The sequence below is a fragment of the Mus caroli genome, unplaced genomic scaffold (assembly GCF_978045245.1).
Source record: "Mus caroli unplaced genomic scaffold, Mus_caroli_1 scaffold_19, whole genome shotgun sequence".
Lineage (NCBI taxonomy): Eukaryota > Metazoa > Chordata > Mammalia > Rodentia > Muridae > Mus > Mus caroli.
The window spans coordinates 6,355,722-6,381,143 of NW_028227274.1; the positions used below are offsets into that span (position 1 = coordinate 6,355,722).

The 25,422-nt window shown below is 40.8% G+C and overlaps 1 protein-coding gene across 2 annotated transcripts in view; it reads right to left on the reverse strand.

Moving 5' to 3' along the window:
• Ccny (cyclin Y) overlaps nt 1–25,422 on the reverse strand; it is a 151,240-nt gene that overhangs the window by 67,514 nt on the left and 58,304 nt on the right. Inside the window, exons 2-3 of one of the 2 annotated variants that reach the window (XM_029472158.2) lie at nt 20,849–20,915; nt 8,006–8,080 (exon numbers count right to left, since the gene is read on the reverse strand). In XM_029472158.2, coding sequence (XP_029328018.1) covers nt 8,006–8,080; nt 20,849–20,876 — 103 coding nt within the window. In that variant the 5' untranslated portion in view covers nt 20,877–20,915. The remainder of the gene's footprint in view (nt 1–8,005; nt 8,081–20,848; nt 20,916–25,422) is intronic. The other variant, XM_021150564.3, reaches the window with a different exon arrangement.

Genomic DNA, 25,422 nt, shown 5'->3' on the forward strand with positions numbered 1-25,422 from the left:
GCTTCTGAGAGAGGGTTAATCTACAATACACAAAGAACTCAAAACACTAAATGTCAATAAATCAATCCAATTAAAAAGTCGGGCATGTAATTAATCAGAATTCTCCAAAGATAAAATACTAATGGCTGAGAAATATTTTTAAATGTTCAATACCTGTAGTCATCAAGGAAATGTAAATTAAAATGTATTTGAAGTTGCTCTTTACCCTGATCTGAATGGCTAAGACTAAAAGAACAAATGATATCAAGTGTTGGTCTGGATATGGGAAAAGGCATATTCACTGATGGTAGAAACACAAATTAGTGCAGCCACCATGGAAATTAGTATGGAGGCTCCTCAAAAAGCTAAAGATAGACCTACCACATAACCACACACTTTGTCTCTCTCCAAAGGACTATATCCTACTATCCAGAGACCAAATAATCCATATTCACTGAAACCCTAGTCACAATAGCCAGAAAATGGAAACAATCCAGATATCTATCATCCAATGAAGTGTTAGATTTTTATAATGGAACATTATTTAGCTAATAAGAAAATAGAAATGCAAAATTTCCTGGTAAACAGATAGATCTGGAATCATTCTGACAGAGGTAACCCAGAAAGTCACACACTGCATATTCTCTCTAATATGCAGATTCTTGTTTTGAATTTTTACATATGCATGTTTAATAAATTGGAGTGCCCATAGAGGTCTGGAAATTAATAAAGGGTCATGGGGGTAGAGGATGCTTTCAGAGAAGGGAGACAGAACACAGATGGTATGAAGAGAAAGTAGAAAATAATGGGGCAAGAAGGATTAAATCAGGTAGGAGTGGAAAGCAGGGTAGAATAGGGAATATGAGGGAGGGGTAACTGACACTAAAGGCTTCGTAAAGAAGTTACATGGAAACCTACTACTGTAGAAGCTTTCTAAAATAAATGTACATATTAAAAAGTTTAAATGGAGGCATCCAATAAGGAAGGGTAAGGGAATGATACCTCAACAATGCAGAAAATCAAGTACCTCACTCGCATTAGCAAATAAACCCCCAATATCAGAATGGGTTACCTCTTTTTGAGCTGTTTGCCAGTGAGGTTCCATAGACTCCTAAACACTAAATTTTGTGAGTTCAAACTAACTCACTTTGTGAGTTCAAAACCAGTCTGCTCTACATAGACATAGGACAGCGCACGCGCGCGTACGGGTACACGCACGCACACACACACACACCGAAATACAACTGGTAAGTCCTAGTTTGGAGTACATACCAAACTTCCACTTTGTTGAGCTCATAACTTGGCCAGAGGTCGAGAACACAATGGCCAGAATACAAAGTGTACTGTAAGAGGATGTTAGCTCACACTTCCTAACCCTGGGCAGGGCATCCTGGTGAGGTCATTTCCACAAGGATGCAGAAGGGAGCTTGAACTGTTAGCAGATCTTTTATTTCTAGATCTAGATTCTGAAGATTGGGATATTCTGTACATTCAGGAGGAAATACAAATGAGCAAGGAGGAGACAACAGGGACAGAAAGAACAATTTCCCAGCTGTGTAAAGTCAGGAGGAAACTGCGAGATGGAGAAGATAAGGACGGCAGGACACTGCAAAAATCTATCAACCAACTTGTTTCCAAGACAATACCTAGGGCCAGAGGATTTCTTCAGAAACACGACCAACTATCACCAGAAATAAAAGTCAACCAACTAAAACCAGAAATGATTTCTCATTATAAAAAACATGTTTATGTCAAATTGGAAAATGTAAAGCACTATGACGAAGGAGGTTAAAATGGCATAGATAGAAATTAAAGCTTAGGAAATAACACAAAGAGAAAACATACTATAGCAATCCCAACACAGTATTTTGGTGGATATTTTAAAGTCTCTTTCCTGTGTGCATTTATAGAAATATATACTTTTGAAAATAGGTGTTTTTCTTCATGAATGCACTGACATATAAACATACCAATACAAACACGTCATCTGTTGTACTGGTATCAGCATTTTCACTGACTATATTTTCATTTTTTAAAATACAAGTGTATTTTGTCATATGTTTTGTATTTTTCCTACTTGATTCCATTTCTAGGACATTTTCTCCACAATTTCATTCTTTTCAAAAAGGGTCTTATTTTGCAGACCAGGCTGACCTCTACTCCTAGTCCTCCTGCCACAGCCCCTTGAGTTCGGGAATTACAGGCATGTATCACCATGCCCAATTTCTCTACTGCTTTCAGAAGCTGACATGTATACTTGTCTCGCATTAGGATGCCCATGAGTTCATGCATACACTGAAACAACTGAGCTAACACCATTCTGCACATGATGGAGGTGAGGCATTATTTTGATGACTCAAGGTGTTGACTGGGTACATTATTGCAAAGTACCACTATCATCTGACAGACCTGACCTATTCCTGGTCTCAGCTGAAGTGTGTCTTCTCTCCTCTGAGACCCTGCGCTCTGGTGTAAGGTGCTATAGTCTCAGCTGAAGTGTGTCTTCTCTCCTCTGAGACCCTGTGCTCTGGTGTAAGGTGCTATAGTCTCAGCTGAAGTGTGTCTTCTCTCCTCTGAGACCCTGTGCTCTGGTGTAAGGTGCTATAGTCTCAGCTGAAGTGTATCTTCTCTCCTCTGAGACCCTGCGCTCTGGTGTAAGGTGCTATAGTCTCAGCTGAACTGTGTCTTCTCTCCTCTGAGACCCTGTGCTCTGGTGTAAGGTGCTATAGTCTCAGCTGAAGTGTGTCTTCTCTCCTCTGAGACCCTGCGCTCTGGTGTAAGGTGCTATAGTCTCAGCTGAAGTGTATCTTCTCTCCTCTGAGACCCTGTGCTCTGGTGTAAGGTGCTATAGTCTCAGCTGAAGTGTGTCTTCTCTCCTCTGAGACCCTGTGCTCTGGTGTAAGGTGCTATAGTCTCAGCTGAAGTGTGTCTTCTCTCCTCTGAGACCCTGCGCTCTGGTGTAAGGTGCTATAGTCTCAGCTGAAGTGTGTCTTCTCTCCTCTGAGACCCTGCGCTCTGGTGTAAGGTGCTATAGTCTCAGCTGAAGTGTATCTTCTCTCCTCTGAGACCCTGCGCTCTGGTGTAAGGTGCTATAGTCTCAGCTGAAGTGTATCTTCTCTCCTCTGAGACCCTGCGCTCTGGTGTAAGGTGCTATAGTCTCAGCTGAAGTGTGTCTTCTCTCCTCTGAGACCCTGTGCTCTGGTGTAAGGTGCTATAGTCTCAGCTGAAGTGTATCTTCTCTCCTCTGAGACCCTGCGCTCTGGTGTAAGGTGCTATAGTCTCAGCTGAAGTGTGTCTTCTCTCCTCTGAGACCCTGCGCTCTGGTGTAAGGTGCTATAGTCTCAGCTGAAGTGTGTCTTCTCTCCTCTGAGACCCTGTGCTCTGGTGTAAGGTGCTATAGTCTCAGCTGAAGTGTGTCTTCTCTCCTCTGAGACCCTGCGCTCTGGTGTAAGGTGCTATAGGTAGCAAATCTCTGAAACCAAGACCAGTAGAGAAGATGGCACAGCCCTAGCCAAAGGAAGAAACTTAATGTAAAAAGGCTGCTGGGCTACAGTTACTTAGACTGTCGGTGCTATTTGGGGTACTGTGCTTGGAGTTCTGATAGACTGTGCATCCCTCCCATCTTTCTTGTAGTCTCAGAAACAGTTACCAACTTTACTTGAAAGATAAAAAACATATCCAGGGACTGGAAAGATAGTTCATTAGTTAATTATTGTTCTTCTAAGGGAGCTCTGTCAGGTTTACAACATTTACGTAGGGCAGCATGCAACTTCCTACAACTCCATCTCCAGGAGGACTCAATGCCTCTGAACCCCGGCCCAGGATATCTGCCATGTGTACACCTAAGACACAGACACACCCACATGCTTTTAGATGTGTGCATGCAAAAACAAATTAGAAAAAAAACATACTTACAAAGAGCAGATAAATAGCTATGGTTCTGAGCTTTGAGTTACTGTGGACTTCAGAATATCCACCCAATATTTGTAGCTGTTCTGTTTGGTTTTGCTTATTTGTCTCCCAAGTGCCGAGAATAAAAGCCTACATCACCATGTGTGGCTTCTAGCTGTTCTTACAAGATGTCTGTAACATATTCTTATTTCTGTAGCCTCCTAGATGTCCCGGCTCAGGTAATCAAATGCATATTTAATTGAAGATAGGCTACTAAGCTGTGAAACACACCGAGAGGGTTGTTTGGTACTGATAGAGGGGGAGCTGAAGGTGTTGAGGGATGAAAAATAACTAGATATTATTTCAAACCAACAGACCACAGCACAAGGCTGTCTATCATTAGAAGAATGACACTATGATGGCAAGGGGAGAGAACCCTACCCTGTTGGGCAAATCACCACAATCATTTTTTGTTCTGTGTCTATATTTCCTGACAAAGTCCCCTAGCCACTGCACCTGGGGGCACCATTAGGCTATGGTAAAAACGAAGAAAAACTCACTTTATCTCTAACTGACTGCATTGGAGTTTGTACTATGCAAACAATTGTGTTCAGACTGAAAGGCCCAACGCTCAAAGAAAGACAATGTTCAAGAGAAGACCAAACCCCTGCACCTGAAGAAAGTATCCCTCACAGACCTGGCCTGGCCAAGAGCCTTTATTCCCCAACTCCCCATCACATACACAGCCCTTACCTCCTACAGCTCAAGGGATAATTGTGGTGAAAGAGGTGGGCAGTCATACTAAATTCAGAGTGGGAAAAAAGAACTACACATTTACTACCTGGGCAAGAAATACCTATGTCCTCCTGCCTCTGCTTTGACCCTTCAATACAGTTCCTCAAGTTGTGGTGACCCCCTAATCATAAAATTAATTTCATTGCTACTTTGTAACTGTAATTTGCCACTGTTGTGAACTGCAGTATGAGAATCTAATATGTAAGACTACTATGTGAGCCCTGTGAAAGATTGGTTGACCCTCGAAGGGGCCACACTCACAGGTTGAGAAGCACTGCTTATGGCAGGGCTGTCTGCCATTATAGTCAAGCTAGAGTCAAGGGGAGAAAGTGGATTGCTGCATAAAGCCATCTCAGTGGTTTAGCTAGTGAGAATGAAGGAGTAAGACTCCTCCCTTGAAGCTTTTGTTCCCGTTTTATCAACTTTCTATACCTGGTAGCAGCATACCTAGAAAGAGCAAACTGAAGAAAACAATCTCTCTTCTCAAGCAGAAGGCAATAGAGATAAACAGATAGTCTTATAACAGTTTAGATAGTTTTTGGGTTGGTAGCATATACCTGCAATCTTAGTACTGAGTTCCAGTATGGGATACAAAACAAGACACTGTTTCAAAAATCCAGACGGAAAAGTTCACTCTGAATAATGAAATTCAATGTGAAATAAAGTAAGTCATCATAGGAATGCAAACAGTATGATCTCTCGACACTGGGCTGTCCATAGAAGTACAGCACAGGACAACAGCTACAGGCCTGGGAGCGGGGACAGACATAGAGGCTGATTACGGGTAAAAAGACATAGCTGGCTAGGAATTCAAGTCTCGTGTTCGGTTACACAAACGGGTGAATATGGTTAGTTACAATGTACTGCATAATTAAAAGAGCCAGAAGAGACAAATACCATTGTTCCTAGGCCAAAGAAAAAACAAACAGGTTAGATGGTGTTTAGCAATCTACAGTTCCAAAGTTCACCAGCACACAGCACATAAAGTTAATATAAAAAAATGCTGAGGAATACATAAATTAGAAAAAATTGTATTTTGTCACACAGTAATTCAGAGCTAGACAAGGATAAGGTCTTGAGCTCAGGTGTTTACAAAGCTGAAATGGCTAGAGATCAGTGGTTGACAGCAGGCTAAGGAGAGGCAGCCACTTTGAATACAGGATGCATAATCTGCCAGCTCAGTACATAGGTTCTAAAGCAGTGCCCTCCTAATGCTGCAAAGTTCTTCATGTTGTGGTGACCCCAAGCATAAAATTATTTCATTGCTATTTCAGAACCGTAATTTTGCTACTATTATAAATCATAATGTAAATATCTTACATGCTACCTGGGGCTGTGACCCTCAGGTTGAGAACCACTGCTCTAGATGTATGAGGAGAACCTGGACCCAACAAAGGTTTCCGTCAGGACCATATACTCTGAGTCACTATGAAATCCCATCAGAGAGGCAGGCTCCAAGAGAAGATGATGTAGAACTAAGAAGCGAATAGGTAAACACAGACACTGCCACCTGGAACATGTGGGGCAATTGTCCTAACTGGCCATGTATGACTAGAAGAGCAATGGTAGCTTTACGTTTTCTGTACCAAGTTGTTCAAAGTTGTTTCATAAAATAAGTAACCAACTACTTCACAACTCTCTCAAATACTTCACTCAAAAATAAGTCATTAAAGTTGCCAAGATTGTTACGTGTATAAAAAAAAAAACAATTTTTAAAATAAATTGACTGTTCAGAGAACTGTTTTCAGCAAATGGTTCTGCCTGAAGAACGATAGAAGTCATGGTAGTGAGGGCCACAGAACTGAAACTGAATCCCAGGCCAGGGAAGCAATCTGTATGGAAAGAGCAGAGAAGAGCGCTTACTGGAAGAGGTTACTTTTCGTTTTGTTTGTATGAAACTCAGTTATGTCTGCATGTACAGTAGAAAGCCCTAGTAGTAGAAACTAAGCAATACACAAAGATCTGAAGTTCTACTAAAAAGGAAGAAAGATGGAAGCTAGCAGAATGAACAGCCACTGCCTATTTCTGGAAGAATCCTTCCTCTTGTTAGGTCACTTCCTTTTACCAGGCCAATCACAGTGTATCACTCACCCAAAGGCTCTGACGATCACCGGAGATTATAGGGAAGACATCTTAGCTCATCAGAAGAGCCCTATCTACCGCCAGGCTTGACACTGGTTTCTTACCTCACTGTTCTCAAGTATTTGGGGAAAATCAGTTTTGATTCTCATTTTCATCACCCTATCCTAACCCATCTTCTTTTGCTTGTAATATGCTATACCTCTCAGCAGCTTTTTATTTGTCAAAGAGAAAAATTTGGGATTGACTTTTTAACCTAATAGATTGAAAGCATCTTTCACCAGTATTTGGTGCTTATTGATTTTTCTCTTCTTATTCTTGGAGACTTTTTTGAAGTACTCTGCTTGACAATCATTCATGTTGTGTCAAAGCTGACACCCACCCACTACTGAGGTGTCCTCCACTCTTATACATAACTACTGTTTTAGATATGCTTGTCTTCTTTGTAGTCTCTGTAGGACCTAAACTGAATTAGAACCATCAACCTGTCAAGGGTAGAACTGTCAGGTTTTCCCCTTCGCCAGACATACCCTGTTCACTTTGCCATTATGCCCTACTGGTGTCCTAGAAGATTTATAAAAACTGAGTTTGTATTATCTTTCCTCTTCTTTGAAACCAATGGCCAGAGAACAGGGAGGTAAGCCATGGGGCGAGAAGAGATATGCCCACACCATAGGAGAAATACACATACCTAGGACAGACTGCAAGAATTCTAACATCTTTAGAATGAGCTAGTTACCTAAAGTTTGGCAAAAGGAAAAAGGAGGAGAAGGAGGAGAAGGGGAGGGGAGGGGGAGTGGGAAGGAGAGGAAAGAAATGAAAAGAAAGGATATGCATCTCATATGCAGGTTCAACTGAGCTGATGAGTGACAGGACAGAAAGAGTTAATTGACTTTCATTTAAGGTTTAGATTTTTGTTTTGTTTTGCTTACTGTCACACAAGTGAGCACATCTGATCTTTCAGAACTTCATGAGTGTCACATCCTAAACTTTAGTGCCTAAAGGGAAATTTCTGACTCAATTAACTTTCACTATAGAATACTATCAGAGGTAACCTAGCTAATGGCAAAATGAAGACAGTTGCTTCAAACGTGAAATTGTAAAAATGTAATTCATTACCACAGAATAAACAAAGGGCACCATTACACATAGTACCTCATGGTCACTAAAGGGAACTCTATCATAAATGAAAAATCAAATCCTAGCAGTGTCCACATTTAGGTTAGCTATATTTTTAAAAGCAAATGAATTAGTAACCTACCGTCTGTCTGAGATTTGCTGAGAAATATTGTGCTGGCCCGAGGATGGTCTGAAGGATTGAATTCCATGTTTAAATCTTTAAAGAAAGAAAGAAAGAGAAATTAAATAAATAACAAGTTGATTATTAGGTAGTCATAATTAATTTTCAACTTCTCCATTTTAAACTGTGGAAGCCGGTTTTTATGTTAGTAGATTCTTTTGGTTCCATTAAGAATACTGCTATTGAAAACTCTAGAAAAACAATACAAAACAAAACAAAAAACCACCCATATCTGATATGTTCCACAGGCGAGCTAGTGGCCTGAAAGTACACTGCCTTTTGAAAAGTCTCCTCTGCACTGAGAGGCCCTGAAAAGGTAGGAAGACTATTACACACAATTCTGTGTAAGTTCTGTACCTCTGTCAGGGCATGTGCTCCTCAGAAGTGAGCAAATGAGGTCTGAGGTCATTTAAAGTCACTGGCATGTTCATGCTAAAAGGTAGTGTTTGAAGTATAAGGGTCATGTGGGATCTGATGTGGGCCATGACAGGTATTCTATTCAGTCCAAACTTAAAAGAGAAACCAGACTAACACATAGCAATCTCAAGGTTTTGAATGTACAGAGAGTCACATGCATGAAACTTTTGAGTGTGTGTGCACGCATACACCCTTATTTTCAACATCTCTGGACAATCAAGACATTTGGTAGCACTAGGCCCCTCAGGTATGGCAGGGGCTACAAGTCCTTGTTCAAGTCTTCCTGTCTTCCCATTCCCATGGGCATTTGGTTTTCAGCCCTAGCTTTATCTCTAAGGATCAGGGGCTTCTCTACTTAGCTCAGTAACTTAGTATTCTATCAAAAACCATCCCAGTCCACATGTTATACAATAAGAAAAGAATGGTCTGACTCCAGAGCTGGGGAAATGGGTAATCCAAGCAAGAGAATTAAGTTCTGGGAGAAAAGAAAATCTAAACATTCTGGAAAGCCTGAATTCAGCTCCACTTACAGTACCAGAAAGAAAGTATTCGGGACTAAACCATTCCAACAAAATCTGCAAGAACCCAATCAACACTAAATAAAACAGATAGTGCCTATCTTTAGCTTTAAGAAGCAATGACCTAAAGATAAAAGGAGAAAAAACAGGATAGTCACAGAGATGATGAAGACAACACTAAATGCTTATTCACAAAGGTGCTGACATATTCTGGGCAAACATAAATGGGAGGCAAGTTCTTACACATAAACAGCTTTTAACTGCTTACCAAATTTGATTAAAGAAACAAAGTCTGAAGAGATAGATATCTTTGTGGTTAAAGTGCATGCTTGGTAATCAAGAAGACTACAGTTTGAATCATCAGAGCCCACCTAAATGCTGAGTAGGTATGGTGATTCATCTGTAATTTCAGACTTAGGAGACAGGGTTATTAGTGAGCTACATGTCTGATGGAAAGATCCTGTCTCCAAGAACAAGGTGTATCAGATCAAAGAACAAGGCCCCTCCACATACATGCACACATATTTGCATCTGCCCAAACGATACATGCATGCATGTACATGCATACATGCACACAAAACTGTGCTCAAATATACACATACCACACACACAGATGAAAACAAGTAAAAGAAAAAAAGAATCACTGACAGACTCTTAAGTAACTTAGTTCTTCTGGTACTTTAACTTTTGCTTCAGAGCACTGGAGTTTCACAGGTAAATGCCTTGAGAAGGAGGCTCTACAGGGAGAAGACGGGAAAGGAAGACACAATCTTTCAAACTTGCTTCAACTTGAACTAATAAGAGTCTTGATGTGAGATAGTCTCTTTCTGTTCAAATTAGGATCTTGTTACTTTAGAGAGTAGGTGGCAAATATGTTCCTTAGTATTTATGAGGACTTCTATATAACAAAGATGATAGCAAATATATAATCCTAACCAACTTTCAGAAAGCATGAAACAAAGTCACTACAAAAGCTGTCAACTAGAATAGAAGGTGTGTTTGTTGCTTGAAATAGGTGCCAGCACAAAGGCTGCACAGATGAAGTCAAAACCTCATATATTCAAACTTGAAACATACATCCTAAACTTGTCTATCAGACCACTTTAATTCTCCGTTACCATTAAAACACAGCAGAAGGAATTGTTAGAGAAACAGAACCAACAGCTAATACTTCCCTGCTGGGAGCCAGAATTATAGGACTGACAACTTGTTTTTATATCCCAGACAGTGTTTTGGAGCACAAGGCTGACAATCAGAAATAACAATGGGGCTACCACAGATTGAAAGGACTTCCAAGAAGAGCACAAGCATATCAAGTTTTAGTTGACCGAGACAACATAATATCTAGCAACCACTAAATCAATCCACCAAGAGTACTGTACTGACACAGACATACCTATGTCATCCACCAGGAAGCAGTGTGACATACTAGAAGAAATGCACAGGCATAATAAACACACAGTCCATAGAATTATCTGGTTTCCTCTACATAATGCAAGTGAACAATTTTTGCTTTTCTGAATGAGCACACTTTATAAGCATAGTCTTAAACTTTGTCTTCCCCATGTGTGTAATGGTCAAGTTTGTTCGCTGAACTCTCCAAACTTTACATTTTAAAGTGAAAATTCTAGAGGAAATCTTACTCTGCTTTTCAACAGAGCACACTGTACTGCTAGTGAGGTACCTAGCACTCTTCAATAGTTAGACATGTCAGGAAACATTTTCCTAAATTTTGGTACATGACTTTATTTTCTTGAGTCCTAACCCTTAGTAGTAGCCCCTAAATATAAAAAGCAACATAATAAAATTCAACACTGAGTGCAAACAGCATGTTACTATGGTATATATGAGTGTGAAAAAGTAGCAGCTGAATGCTCACAATGTAATGCTAGGTGCTCTGTTCTCAGAAGGTTTCTGTACTACCCCCTCAAAAACAAGAAAAACTCCAAAACAAAATAAACGCCAAACAAACAAACAAACACACTTCTTGTATTGAGATTTAACACTTATTATAAGGTACAGGTAGCTGAAACCTCAATTTAACCCAGTAGTTAAAAAAGATTAGTACTGATAGATGTGACTCTCATGCTAGGGGGAGGGAGAGGGGAGATGCACAAAGCTGATGAAACATCTGAGTGGATGGCATTTACTCAGTCCATCACCCTTCTATTCTGGAAAGACTCTTTAATCTCTACCTGGAGAAGCTGTCAGAGACCAACTGCCACTCATTCAACAAGTCAAGTGCTAGCATTTCCAAAAGCTGCTTCCTGTCACAGTAAGGCTCATTTTGGTTCTGGGCTCATAGCTCTGCTACCCAGTTTCCTGGTCTCCATAAGGTTCTAGTGGGAAGAAGAAAACACCAAGCTGAGGAAACCTCAGTGAAACCATGTTAGTAAATGAAGCAAATAGAACAGGTCCTCTTCTCCTCTGCCAGTTCAAACAGCACCCATCAGAAGGATTTAAACCAGCCCCAGAAAGAAAACTACTCAGAAAAACAAAAACAAAAAACATGTTTCTGTGTATGTAAAAGCATCATCATTTTTTTAAACTGGAGGAAAACTAAGCATATGATCCTATTCAGTCAACTAGAGTTACAGCTGCGATAAACACATGGTTTTCTAGAGCATGACGGAATCTCTGGACTAAGTTCCTTAAGAGTCTGGACAGCCATTAGGCAAATGCTCTGAAGCTGGGAAGAAATTGTGGAATGAAGTGAGAGTATGCACTGTGGGCCTGTTGTGGGGTGAGGAGTAGCAGCAGGAGGGGAGTGAGTCTACAGAATGGAGTTTTATGTCCTGACGTATTCAGGCAACTAGCTACAACAGGAACACTATACTTGACCATACCATAGATGGGTAAGGTCTGCACAACTAATCAAATGTGCTTCTACTTGAAAACCTTAGCCTATTCTTTCCATAAATATACACCAGAAAGAGGGTAGTAAACATGTCACTGGTCATAAGTGTTCCCCAAAGAATGCCTGAGACACTGAGAGAGGGATGACTCTTACAAGGTACAGAACTAGCAACCCGTCGAGCTTCCCAGCTTCTGAATATTCCCGCAGACCCATCTGCACACTTCCGGGTAAAAATCCAATGATAACAAAGTTTGGAAGTCAGCTTTTAAGAAATGCCCCACATCTGATTTTCTTATTCCACTCTCCTAGTGATGCCTATTTACTCTAGTTTTCTTAAAGGACCCTGCAGTGGTAAAGGATGGGCACTGACTGGGTCAACCAACACTCATCCCTGCCCCAGAAACCACTAACTAACTCCCCAGTGGTCAGGGACAAATCCACAAAAAGTATCCCCTAGGAAAACACCTAAAGCTACTTTTCCTTCTAGGGGAAGAAGGTGGCATTACTTGCAAATTTCTGTTAAACAAAGCACACATATGGAACACCTCCTACTCATAGAACTGTTCTTAAAATAACCAGAAGAAAAATGATTTAAAAAGTTTAATTAACATGCATTAAACATTTCAGAAAAAAATGAATTCCCATTTCTACATTTAGGATTTTCTTATAATTTTGTTTTAGGATGAGCCTGACACCATAATTTTAATTCATGATTTTAACATGTGTTCTGGATAGTTTTATATTAACTTGACAAAGGCTAAAGTCATGAGAGAGAACCACAATTTAAAAATGCCTTCATAAAGATCTGCTGTATGAAGCCTGTAGGTCATTTACTTAATGATGGGGAAGGACACAGCCCAATATGGGTGGTGCCATCTCTGGGCTGGTAGCTCTAGGTTCTATAAAAAAAAAAAGCAGGCTTAACATGCCATAGGAAGGAAACCAGTAAAAAGCACCCTCCATGGTCCCTGTATCAGCCTTCAGATTCCTACCCTGTTGAGTTTCTGTCCCAATTTCCTTTGATGTGAATAGTGATGTGGGAATGTAAGCCAAATAAACCCTTTCCTCCCCAAGTTGCTTTTGTTCATCACAGTTAAAGAAACCCTAACTAGAATAGCATGGGGCTCATATAACTGAGCCTCTTATAAGGGAGTTTAAAACTGGGGCCAGGGAAGTACGAAGTGCCTCAAACCTACCAACCTGAGTTTGATCCCTGGAATCTACATGGTAGAAGGAGAAAACTAATTCCTGAAGTTTTCCAGTTCTTTACATGGGCACTGTGGCATAATCATGTATGTGTAGACACACACACACACACACACACACAGAGAGAGAGAGAGAGAGAGAGAGATGGAGAGAGACAATAAATATAACTATGAAATTGGAAAGCCTGAGTTTGTATGAAAGTGTAATAAATGTGCAGGCATCAATAATGATGAAATATGATGTCTTGAAGCCTTTTTTTCTCTTGTCTTTCTCTCTTCCCCCGGTCCCCTTTGTCTCCTTCCCTCTCCCAATAAACGCCTTGTGGGGGAAAAAAAAAGATACCTTGCAACTCAGCTATAAGCAAATTTTAGGCACCTTAGAAAGAACTGAAAGCAAGACCTCCCTAGATTGTGTTTCAGCATCCAATTCTACAGGACAAAGGGAAGATGTCTAGCCAAGGAATGTGGACAGATGACTAAGAGCATCAAAGTCAAGGGACAGAGTTACACTGGACAGAAAGGAGACATCATCACCAGAGATGTTAAGGTGTCTAGAATCAAAGCACATGGAAATGGATGGGGGCTGAGAAATGAAGTCACAGCTATAGAATAGGAAATCATCTCTGAGAATGTAAGAGGAAACGGCTATCGTATCAAACATCAGGAAAAACACATACAATTCACGACCAACAGTGGACTCGAGTGCAAGCAACGTTGGCAGGATAGCTAACAAGAAGGCGCTCTGAGCATGATACTGATGCACTTCCTCAAGGATTTTTAGGGAAAAACACTTTCTCTCTGAATCACAGACACAATATTAATAGGTGACAAGGCAGATAGAACAAAGACTGTTCCTACAGTTATTTTAAACCCAAGAACCTGAAGATTATTTTCAACCAGTCCATGTGACTTACATTTCTTCTAGAATTTCTGACAATCAAATCTAGTCATGTGAGCAAGTGAGGTAATTATCTATCAGAATTTCACTTTCAGACCAGATAAATATTTTTAATTCTCTTTTTAAAAATTTAAATTCCTATTTCATTCTGTAACTGTGAATCCTACCCCCCACACATTCCAGTTCAGGACAACGAATCAGTAAGGAGGAAATGCAAGCACGGAGGGTCGCCTCAAACAGAAGGAAATGAGAAGCACAACAACTGATGAAATAAGATGTGACTACAAAGGCAGAACTAACTGTTCAGAATTCCATCAAGACTGTTATGCTCTAGGGAAAGGCACTAGGCTGCCAGATGGGCAAGGTTTGCATTCAGAACTGCTTTGCTGAAGACCAAAGAAATGTGTATCAGCATTCTACTATCAAAAGATTTAAAGTGTGATCTAAAACCATCACCATTTTTAAACAGTCCATCTCATCTGCAGAGCTGAACCAATGATAAGGCAATTAATCTGGCACCACAGAAGCCCCACTATAAATATTTTTATTCCATCCAAGCATACAAGTGTGCCCACATTGGGATCTGGTCAACGTTGCACAGAGAGATGAGACAAGAAGAGATGTCTTATCTCTTTATAACATACCTAGTCTGGTCCCTTTAATAATAACTTGATTTCCTTTTCTAATTCTCTTATCAAGATCAAGTGCCACACTATGGCACAAAGGCCAGTTTAATGTGATCTATGCTGCTTGTGACACAATGCCTCAGGGCTGTTTACAGTCAAAGTGAAGTCCATCCAACTTCTGGCAAATCAACCTTTGGAAGGGTTCAGTGCTTGACAACAATGGCTCTGCCCTGGATGCCTCTGCTCTCTAGGGAAATGGTTTTTTCTCTCCGCTGCCAAGGGTGCTGACTATGGATGTTGAAAGACCCTAGACTAGGAGTAGCTTGGGCACTAAGAGTAAAACAAACAAACAGCACTTTGGTTGCCTTTTCTCCTGATACTATGTCCTGAAATAGAAATGTGTGTGAGTCAGGTTTGTAGTTACAGAGTGAAACAGAAGTTAAAATTTTAGAAAGAGAATTAAAGTGTTTATCGGGTCTGAAAGTATATGAAAATCTGATAGGTGACTACCTCATTTGCTTACATGGCTAGATTTGATTGTTAGAAATCAAAGGGCAAAGGACTCCACTTTCTCAGTGTTCAGGTGAGTCTTAACACCCACAGAAAAAGCAAACTCTAACAGGGCAGGAGAAAGAGAAAATTCCCGTGTTCCACGAAACACTGTATGGTGCAATGTTTTTCAGACTATGGAATTGATTTACATGATTCTGACTCATGAGAAACCTAATAGGCAATATGGAGTGCAAAAATATTACTCATATGATAATTCATTATGAAAAGCAGGCTGGAATCATATGTGAATACACTTTCTTGTTACAGGCTTCATTCATCCTCTAAGCATTCTCAGCATTGTGGAAAGCCATAAGCAGAGGAGGGAAATACCCACGGTCAGTGGAGAGGCTTCCTGTGGCACAGCCTTAATTAAGCAGGCAGCATACTACCAGGTTCTTTCCTTTTCTTGGGGTGGGGGGAAGTGGGGCGGAGAAAGAGTTTCTCTGCATAGCCCTGGCTGTCCTGGGATGTCACTATGTAGACCAGGCTGGCCTAAAATTCAGAGATCTGGTTGCCTTACCTATGGCCATCAGAAATCTCACGTATTTATATTATGATTCATAGCAGTAGCAAGATTAGTCATAAATAAACAACAAAATCTTAGTGTTTGAGGTTGGGGCGCTCACCACAACAAGAGAAACTGTATTAAAAGGTTGCAGTGTTCAGAAGGTTGAAAAGCACTGATTTAGAAGAAAGAAAGAAACGGGCACTAGTGAGAACATTAAAACTTAAGCCACAGTTTACATTTACCTCTAAACAAGAGCACTTCCGTCCTGTAAGTGGGATTATGCTTCCTTTTTAAACACCAAGCACGCATTGCCACTGCTCTAGCATAAACAGAAAAGGTGAACTGACAATGTAAGTGGAGGAAAAAGTCTACAGTTCTCATTTCTGCATCATATTAAATGATCTAAAACTTTAAAATACAGACCAACAAAATCTCAGTTGTAGAGAAAACTCCCTGTACAACTGCACCAGTGTTCTGGGCCTGAGCAGGAAGGCAACCAGTGTCAAGGACATTTCCAACCTTGCAGCCAACAGCTGTACCTGCAACATAGAGCCACACTACTACCCTTTATTCATGTAGAAACAAGAGAAAAGTAGTGCACTAGAAATAAGCCTAGGTTATCATGTATTATTATTCGAACCATTAAAGAATAAAAATAGACTGCTTCAAATACCTCCTTAGCCTGTAAAACTGAAATAAGCTACAAAGGAGAAGAGTAGAAGGTACTTGTAGTCCCCATATCACTGCCATTCTGGTCTTACACATATATGCCAAGTACTACGGCAGTCAAGACTAGCTACTGAGAAGAAGCTCCTGGCCCACTTTTGCTTAAAGTTAGCTCCCCAGGACATGGAGTCCCTGCTTTAGAGCTGTACTGACTGAGGGGTGAAAACCAAGAGTCCCCTACCCCACCCCCTTGCCTGCTCCAGTAACAAGCTTTGCTTGTGCTGGCCTTAGAAGAAGCTCCAGGTGAGATGGTATCTACCTTCAAGCGCAGGGGGAGATCTTATTTATCCAATACCTGCTGAGCACCACACACAAAAGAGTGAACACTAAAGGAACCAAACCTAGGGAGCCCTGGAAAATCTCCTAGCTCATGTTTTCAGTTTAGGTTGTAGTCTATCTATACTATGGTTTCAAAGAGACCATATTAATCAGTGGCCATTTTAAGAAAATGAAAAATCAATCATTCATTCTGATCTGAATAATATAGTGAGATTTGCAACTTTTTGCTAAGTGCCACACACACACACATACACACACACACACACACACACACACACACACACACACACACCATTCTAAGAATAAACCACGGAGCTCTAAGCCCTACCAAACAGAACACCTGCACAGAACACATCTAATCAAATTCTGTTTCTCTCCTGCCCCACTTAGACTTCACTTTTGCATAAAAAAGGGATAGGGCAGGAGAAAATCTTTTTGCAACTTACATAAACATGTTTATATACACCAATTCAATTCATACTGGCCGAGTCTTTATCAATGATCTCTTTTATACTAAAAAATACATGTTTATCCTATATAATACTCTTTAGAACACACTTATTTGCATTGTGTGAAGATATACAGTATATTAGTAAACTTTTAAAAAGCAAAGAAATTTAGGGATTATGATTTCAAATAGAATTGCACGTATGAAGGATGTTTGTGTGTGGCTATGCACAGATAAGTGCAGGTCAGAAACCACAGGCATTCCCTCAGAGCTGGAGTTGCAGGTGGGTTGTAAGCTGCCTGAAGTAGGTGATGAGAACTGAATTTGGGTCTCCTGCAAAGAGCAGCTGAACTATCTCTACAGCAGCCAGATAACACATTTTTATAAACTACTAAACATTTTGTTTTTAACAGCAAAAGGTTGTAGAGTTAAAGCTTCCCAGCACCATGTTTCTGAAAACAGTTTTTGGAGGAAGCCAGTTTCTAAGGTCACAGGCAGTAAGAACCTAGGAAACAATAATAAGTATTATTTGGTAAATAATATGTGGTACAAAATATTACACTTAGGCAGCAGAGGGAACTACAAACAAAGCTCCAGGAAAGCAGCTGCACCTTCTTTTGAATTTTCTTCAAGATTGACCAACGGATTACATTTGAATAAGTGTGGAGAAATCGAAATGCTACAGGTCCAGAGCCCAAACACATTTTATCTTGGGCTATTTTAGCCCCCTAAATAGTCATTTCTTGCCTACCTCTTGCCAAATACCCTGTGATTTAACCGATAAAACCTTTTCAAAGTATTAAATGAAAAACTCCTAGTTTCAGCCAAGCAGTAATGGTGTACTCCTTTAACCCAAGCACTGGGGAGGCAGAGGGAGGCAGATCTATGTAAGATAGAGAGGCCAGACTGGTCTACAGAGCACTTCCAGGAAAGCCAGGGTTACACAGGGAAACCTTACAACAACAACAACAACAACAACAAGGGAAAACAAAACAAAACCCTCCTAGTTTCCACCAAGGAAAAACTAAGAACGTCAACAGATAGCATAAGCCCTATAGTTCCACACTTACGTTTAATCAGCCTAATGATTCCGCAAATGTATTTGCAAAGTGTCAATATATGACTATTTCTTGTTACTATAAAAATTTCATCAGAAAATTACTATGTTGTGATACATAACTGGAGGTGACCCTACTCTGTGTACCCAGGTCATGATAATTCTTATTTGGTCAGGATAAGCTATTCCCTTTAAGGTAAGACTATGCTTGTTGCATCAACACTATTCAGTAATAATTCCCAATGCATTAACGTGCCAGGCACATTCTAAGAACTTCACATACAAACATTTGCAGGGATAATCTCTTTGTGCACCATGTAAAGGTTGTCTTTGTATTATTTAAGTGATGATCCCTATACGAGCAGAGAGATGAGTGCAGGCCAGACTTTGGTATTGGTAGTTTTATGAAGCATCACCTGTCTCAGATTTTTGTAAATATTCTTCTCTACCACCTTCTGATTGATCAATAAAGAGCTGATCAACCAATTAGATGGGCAGAAGAAAATAGGGTGAGACTTCCAATTTGAGTGGTTGTGGTGGTAGGAGTCCCACAGAGACCAGAGATGGGAGAGGGAGAGCAAAAGGGAGAGGAAAAGTAAAGAGGAGGACCATGAGGAAGGCAGAGGGTCCAGGAGAAGAAGGTTGCCAAGGGATTTGGCATGAGGTCCAAATGAGAGACATGCTATGAGGAGCACATGTAGACAGTGATCCAGGGTGACACTGCAAGTAACACAGAGCCTGTGGCTGGGAGGTAAATAAATTAGAGGGTTAGAGTAGCTCAGACCCCCACCCCCACCCCCCGCACGAGCTCATATCTCTAGCTGCATATATGTAGCACAAGATGGCCTAGTTGGCCATCACTGGGAAAAGAGGCCCCTTGGTATTACAAACTTTATATGCCCCAGTACAGGGGAATGCCAGGGCCAAGAATCAGGAGTGAGTGGGTAGGGGAGCAGGGCGGAGGGAGGGTATAGGGAACTTTCGGTATAGCATTTGAAATGTATATTAAAAAAATATCTAACTAAAAAAAAAAAAAGAATAGCTCAGAACCTGCCCAGCTTAGGTTTGTAATTTGTTAATAAAAATAACCAGGTCTCTGTGTCTATTATTTGGGAACTAAAATGGGTGTAGAAATCCCCCCAAAGAAATACATTTACACACATAATCTCCATTTGGGTTGAGAATGAAGACCAGAATGCAGGCTGTGTTTGGTTAGCATGTTTAAGGGCCAAGTTGGATACCTAGACTTTCAAAACACACATTTATTATGCAGATAAATTAATAAATGATAAATAGGTAGGCAGGGCTTCATTTTGTCAATAAGGAAAGGATTCAAAGTCATACAAATAGTGAGACTGAGCATGGCTTCTCCCTCCAGCGCCACAATTGAGGTCACACCCACAAGTCCTACACTGACTACTCAGGTGGCCAAGAACGGGAGACCAGGTAGGCCACACTACTACTCTGCTAAAGGAACACAGGAATAAAATGACACCTAATGGCATTCTGCTAGACTCCACAGATCAGTGTCTGCTCAGTCATTATCAGAGAAGCTCCCTGTTGCTATAGATAGGAACTAACAGAGAGCCAACAACGGGGCATTGGGCAGAGCGTGAGAGAACTTGGAACACTCAGTCCTAAATGGAATGTCTTTATCAATCCCCTCCCCTCTGCTCAGGGCTCAGGAAGTCATGCAGAAGCAGAGGCAGAAAGATTTTAAGAGCCAGAGAGGAAAAGATGACACCAAGTGACCTTGCCTTCCAGACACAACAGGACAGACAGACATATGAACTTAGACTGTGACAGCATTCTCAGGTCTAAGTCAGATAGGGAGCCAATGCTGAGAGAGAACTAGACACAATCTCCTACCCTAACCAACCAAGAAGCTATCTCCAATTGACAACTGCTTCCAAAGGAAAAATAAATTCTCTCCAATGGAGTCTCACTGAGTAGGCCCCATGCCCAGCAGTAGGTCGCCGGCACAAAACTGTTTGCTTCATACTGCTTACTGGTTTTTTTTTTTTTTTTTGTAAAGTATACTACAGTTTCTAGTTTTGGGCTTTTATGAGTTCCTTGTGCTTTTTTTTTCTTCCTAAAATAAGTTCCTTGTGCTTTTCATTTCCTAAAAAGAGATAAAAGGCATGGAGCTAGATAAGTGAGAAGAATCTGGGAGGAGATTGGAGGTAGGGGTATGATCAGAATATACTATATGAATTTTCAGTAAAAAAAAAAAAAGAAAATTCAAACTTAAAAACAAATCATTCTAGAAAAATCCTGATTGCTCCTTAAATTGTCCCCATAATTTTTCCAAGATTCCCACCTCCCCTTGGGCACTATACTTTGTTTTTAAGTTTCCCTCTTTTCTCCTTTCCTCAATACCTGCCTTTTTAGAACTGCTCAACACTCTGGTGCTATCATACATAAGCAAAATATGTCCACGAGATGAACATCACTGCCCTCACTCATTACTCCATCAGAAAGCTTCCCTTCCACTGTTCTATGGGCTAGAAGAATCAATGCTATGAGGTCAGTGTGCATCAGATGCATACACAGGGGTTAACAAGGTTTACAGTTATGACCCACACTACTTTTTGTTATAACATAAGCTTTCTCCTCCAACCCCTTTCTCTCGGTCTCTGTTTCTCTCACAAACACACAGACAGACAGATAGACAGACAGACATGCACAAACACATAGATGCACCAAAACTTACACCATGATGGCCAGCAACTGTTCTTCATGGAGGGCCAGGGACATAACCCTCATTCCAACTATTCAATCTGTGATTCAGAACAAAAGTATGGATTTTTTGTAATAAATGGATACACAAGTTTGGATTTATTGTAATAAAACTGTATTTTTAAAAGCAGATACCAACTATACTATTTTCCATGCTCTGCACTAAGCTCTGCACTAATGTGGGGTTTGCCCACATTAGCTAGGTCTATGGAGAAAGGGCTTCCATTTTCCCCAGTGTGCTCGCTCATTTCCTTTCTGCTGCTCCAGCTGCCTTTAAACTTCAGAGTCTGAAGCCTCTGGTTTCTCAGTATTTCTAGCCTAGTCAGCTCAGCTTACATGCCAACTTCTGCATCTGAGCTTGTTGCCACCTTCCACAGGAAGAGTTTGCCTTACTGAAGCCAGGCCAAGCCAAGCAATCCGCAAAGGCCCAGGTAGTGCTGTCCCTCTGACACTCACACTCCTTGCGTTATGCCCTAGTCCTCCACATGCTTTCTCCAAACTTCTAAACTGTCACTTAACAGTAGGTCCAACTCTTTAGCACTTCTTCACCTTACTTAACTGACAAATGGAAATGTTATTTTATTGCACCATTGTCTTCTTAAGGAAAATCATCTTAAATCAAAAGGTGCTCTTTCCAGAGAAACACCATTTTATTCTTTGGGGGGGTTAGGGGGTAGGAAACAGTTTACCAAACTAATACACTCTGGCCTTTTCACTACACTAAGGCCAAATTCAAGCTGCATTGAAATTAAGAAAACAAGAAGTGCACTCAGTGCAGACAGGCACAGAAGAAACACTGTGTTGCTCTGTGAGGCCACAAACATCCAACATCTGGGAAAGCTCTGTCAGACTTGTCACTCACTGTTCCTTCCAAATTGAAAGTATTTTCAAAGTAGGCTGCTTCTGCTTGGCTAACAACAGTGTAAAAGCCAACTTGTTCCTGGCTAACAATGGCTTCATTCTACAACATGGTAAAAACAAAGACTACATTCACAGCAAGTAACCCAGTCACCTGTCAACACCTCTGAGACTCCGTAGAATCATTCTAGCTCCTTAAAGGACTCTGTGTGATCAGAAATGCTCATGCACAGAATGATCTCTCCACTTGCAAATACAGTACTCTCTGCTGAATTAAAAAAAAAAAAAAAAAAACAACAACGACATGCACTGTAAAAGCCTCAGTACCTTTGAAACACAACAGGAAATAAAAGAACCTATCATGTAGGAATATGTCACTACATAGGAACAGGAACACTGTTAAGACAGAGAGGTGGAAAAGAGATGTCTTAAAATAACACCACCACACAGACTCTACGTGTGTCTTAGCTGACATGATCTGTGAGGTGACAAGGAACACATGGCATAATTAAAAAATATTAGTCACAAAGGATAGCAACCAGGAGTGAGACATGTAGGGACTACAGCCTCTATTACACTTCTGCATCTCTACTCCAGTCTCCATTATTTTTGCTGTGGTGTGTGAAGTCTCGTTTCTCCCCACTGACAATAGCTGTTCCTCAACTGTTCTAACATCTCTATATTTAAAAGTCTCTGTATGGCTAGTGTGATCAGTGTAGAAATCTGAAAGCTTGTTCTAAAATCCTAGGAAGTCATTGATATGTAAAGTAAGGAGAAATATGGAGCAGGAGATAAATCCAGACCCCATTAGTTTTGTGATGACCTTTAACAAAAAAAAAAAGCAGGCAGGCCCACCCCTTCCTGTCCCCATTACTACTTCTAACAATCATAGAGCTGAAACAGACCAGGTAAACCTTTGCAGAAAGCCTGACGCTGGGTCTAGAGATAAGGACAAAGTCAATGACAGATGCCATTCCTAAGGGAGAAAACAATGTCTATAGTAAATTCATATGCAAGTAGTGTACAGGAAAGGGTTACTGATCTCAGAATGAACCCATTCTTCCTTCCAGCTCATTCTGGAAGGTTGTTAAGAAATACCATGGGAGACAGTAATAAACTGTATTCAGGTTTTCAAACCTGGTTTAAGAGAATGTAATGGATTTCCATTCTTTTTATTCAATGAAGAGCATGCTATTCATTCAAGAGCCTCTGACTGGCAAATACTGAATAGTCTGAAGGAAGGAAGGAAGGAAGGAAGGAAGGAAGGAAGGAAGGAAGGAAGGAAGGAAGGCAGGCAGGCAAGTAGGCACTTTGTTCTTCTGAGAACTCTATCTTACTAACATTTAAACTTTCCTTTGCATATTTTAATTGGTTATTTTATTTATTTACATTTCAAATGTTATCCCCTTTCCCAGTTTCCCCTTACCTTGCTTCTACAAAGGTGCTGCTCAACCCATCTACCCACTCCCCCCCTCCCCTCACCACCCTAGCATTCCTCTACACTGGGGCATCAAGCCTTCACAGGACCAAGGGCCTCCCCTCCCACTGATGCCATATAAGGCCTCTTCAGCTCCTTCAGTCCTCCTAACTCCTCCACTGGGGTCCCTGTGCTCAGTCTGATGGTTGCCTTTTAGCATCCACATCTGTATTGGTCAGGATCTGGCAGAGCCTCTCAGGAGACAGATGTATCAGCCTCCTGTCAGCAAGCCCTTGTCAGCATCAGCAAGAGTCTGGGTTTGGTGTCTTCACGTGGGATGGTTCCCCACTTGGGGTAGTCTCTGATGGCCTTTCCTTCAGTCTCTGCTCCATTATTTGTCCATTTTTTTTCCTTTAGACAGGAGCAATTCTGGGTTAAAATTTTGGAAATAGGTGGGTGGCCCCATCCCTCAACTGGGGAGCCTTTCCTAACCTCTAGATATGGTCTCAACAAGTTCTCCCTCCCCTTTGTGGGGTATTTCAGCTAATGTCATTCCTGTGAGGTCCTGGGAGGCTCTTGCTTTTCTAGCATCTGGGACTTTCTGGTTGCTGCTCCCAGTTCCCCATCCCCCATTGCTACACACTCTGTTCAATTTCTTGACTGTCTGTACATCTCCCCCATCTCCTCCCATACCTGATTCTGCCCTTCTTTATCCCCTCTCCCTCTTCTCTTCCTCCCAAGTCCTTCCCACCCTCCACTTCCCTTAATTATTTTGTTCCCACTTCTAAGTAGGACTGAAGCACCCATTCTTTGGTCTTCCTTCCTCTTGAACTTCATGTGGTCCATAAGTTATGTCATGGGTATTCCACACTCTAGCTTAATATCCACTTATCAGTGAGTACATACCATGTGTGTTCTTTTGTGACTAAGTTACCTCACTCAGGATGATATTTTCTAGATCCATCCATTTGCCTAAGAATTTTAGGAAGTCATTGTTTTTAATAGCTGTTTTTAGTAGTCCATTGTGTAAAGAAGGTATTACATTTTCTGTACCCATTCCTCTGTTGAGGGACATCTGAGTTTTGTCCAGCTTCTAGCTATTATAAATATGACTGCTATGAACATGTTGGAGCATATATCATTATTATATGTTAGAGCATCTTCTGGATATATGCTCAGGAGTAGTATAGCTGGATCCTCAAGTAGTACTATGCCAAATTTTCTGAAGAATTGCCAGACTGATTTCCAGAGTAGTTGTACCAGCTTGCAATCCCACCAAAAATGGAGGAGTGTTCCTCTTTCTCCACATCCTCACCAGCCTCTGCTGCCACCTAAGTTTTTGATCTTAGCCATTCTGACTGGTATGAGATGGCATCTCAGGGTTGTTTTGATTTGCACTTCCCTGATGACTAAGGATGTTGAACATTTCTTTAGGTGTTTCTCAGCCATTCGAGTTTCCTCAGTTGAGAATTCTCCTTTTAGCTCTGTTCCCCACAGCATAAATTTAAACAGCAAGATATGTGTGGATCTATTTGGAGTTTCTTTTTTTTTTTCCTTTTCTTTTTTGGTTTTTTGAGACAGGGTTTCTCTGTGTAGCCCTGGCTGTTCTGGAACTCACTCTGTAGACCAGGCTGACCTCGAACTCAGAAATCCTCCTGCCTCTGCCTCCCGAGTGCTGGGATTAAAGGTGTGTGCTACCACCACCCGGCTATTTGGAGTTTCTTAGAAGTTAATAAAAACCTAATGAAGAAAACAAAACAAAACAAACAAACAAGAAAACACAAAGTACTTTTGTAACTATTACAAATGAAAGTGGAGGCAAGGAAAGGCATACAAGGTCACCAGCCAGGATAGTAGGAAGTCAAATGTGAACACACATCTGTTGGGGTCTAAAGAAAACATTTTAGCATGATTGTATGATAGCTACAAGAAGGCATCAAGTGAAAAAATAAGAAAGTCCATATAGAAAAATATCAACATCTACATGAATAAGAAATATGCTAAAAGGAGATGACAAAAAGGGATAAATTATCTTAGAGTAAGGTTCAAAGCAGATACTTGGCTGCTTGTTTGTGATTATATGCCATTTTCTAAATTTGTTTGGTGAGAACCTACCAATGCTATAAAGAGAAGCAAATACAATTTTTATGAGCAATGTTTTTAGAAGAATAGCTGTCAGGCAAATGAAAGTCAGAACAAATGGCTCAAAGATACCAAGTCATTGAGTAGAAAGTGCTGAGATATCAAGAAACTGGTTTTCTAGGAACGACTGC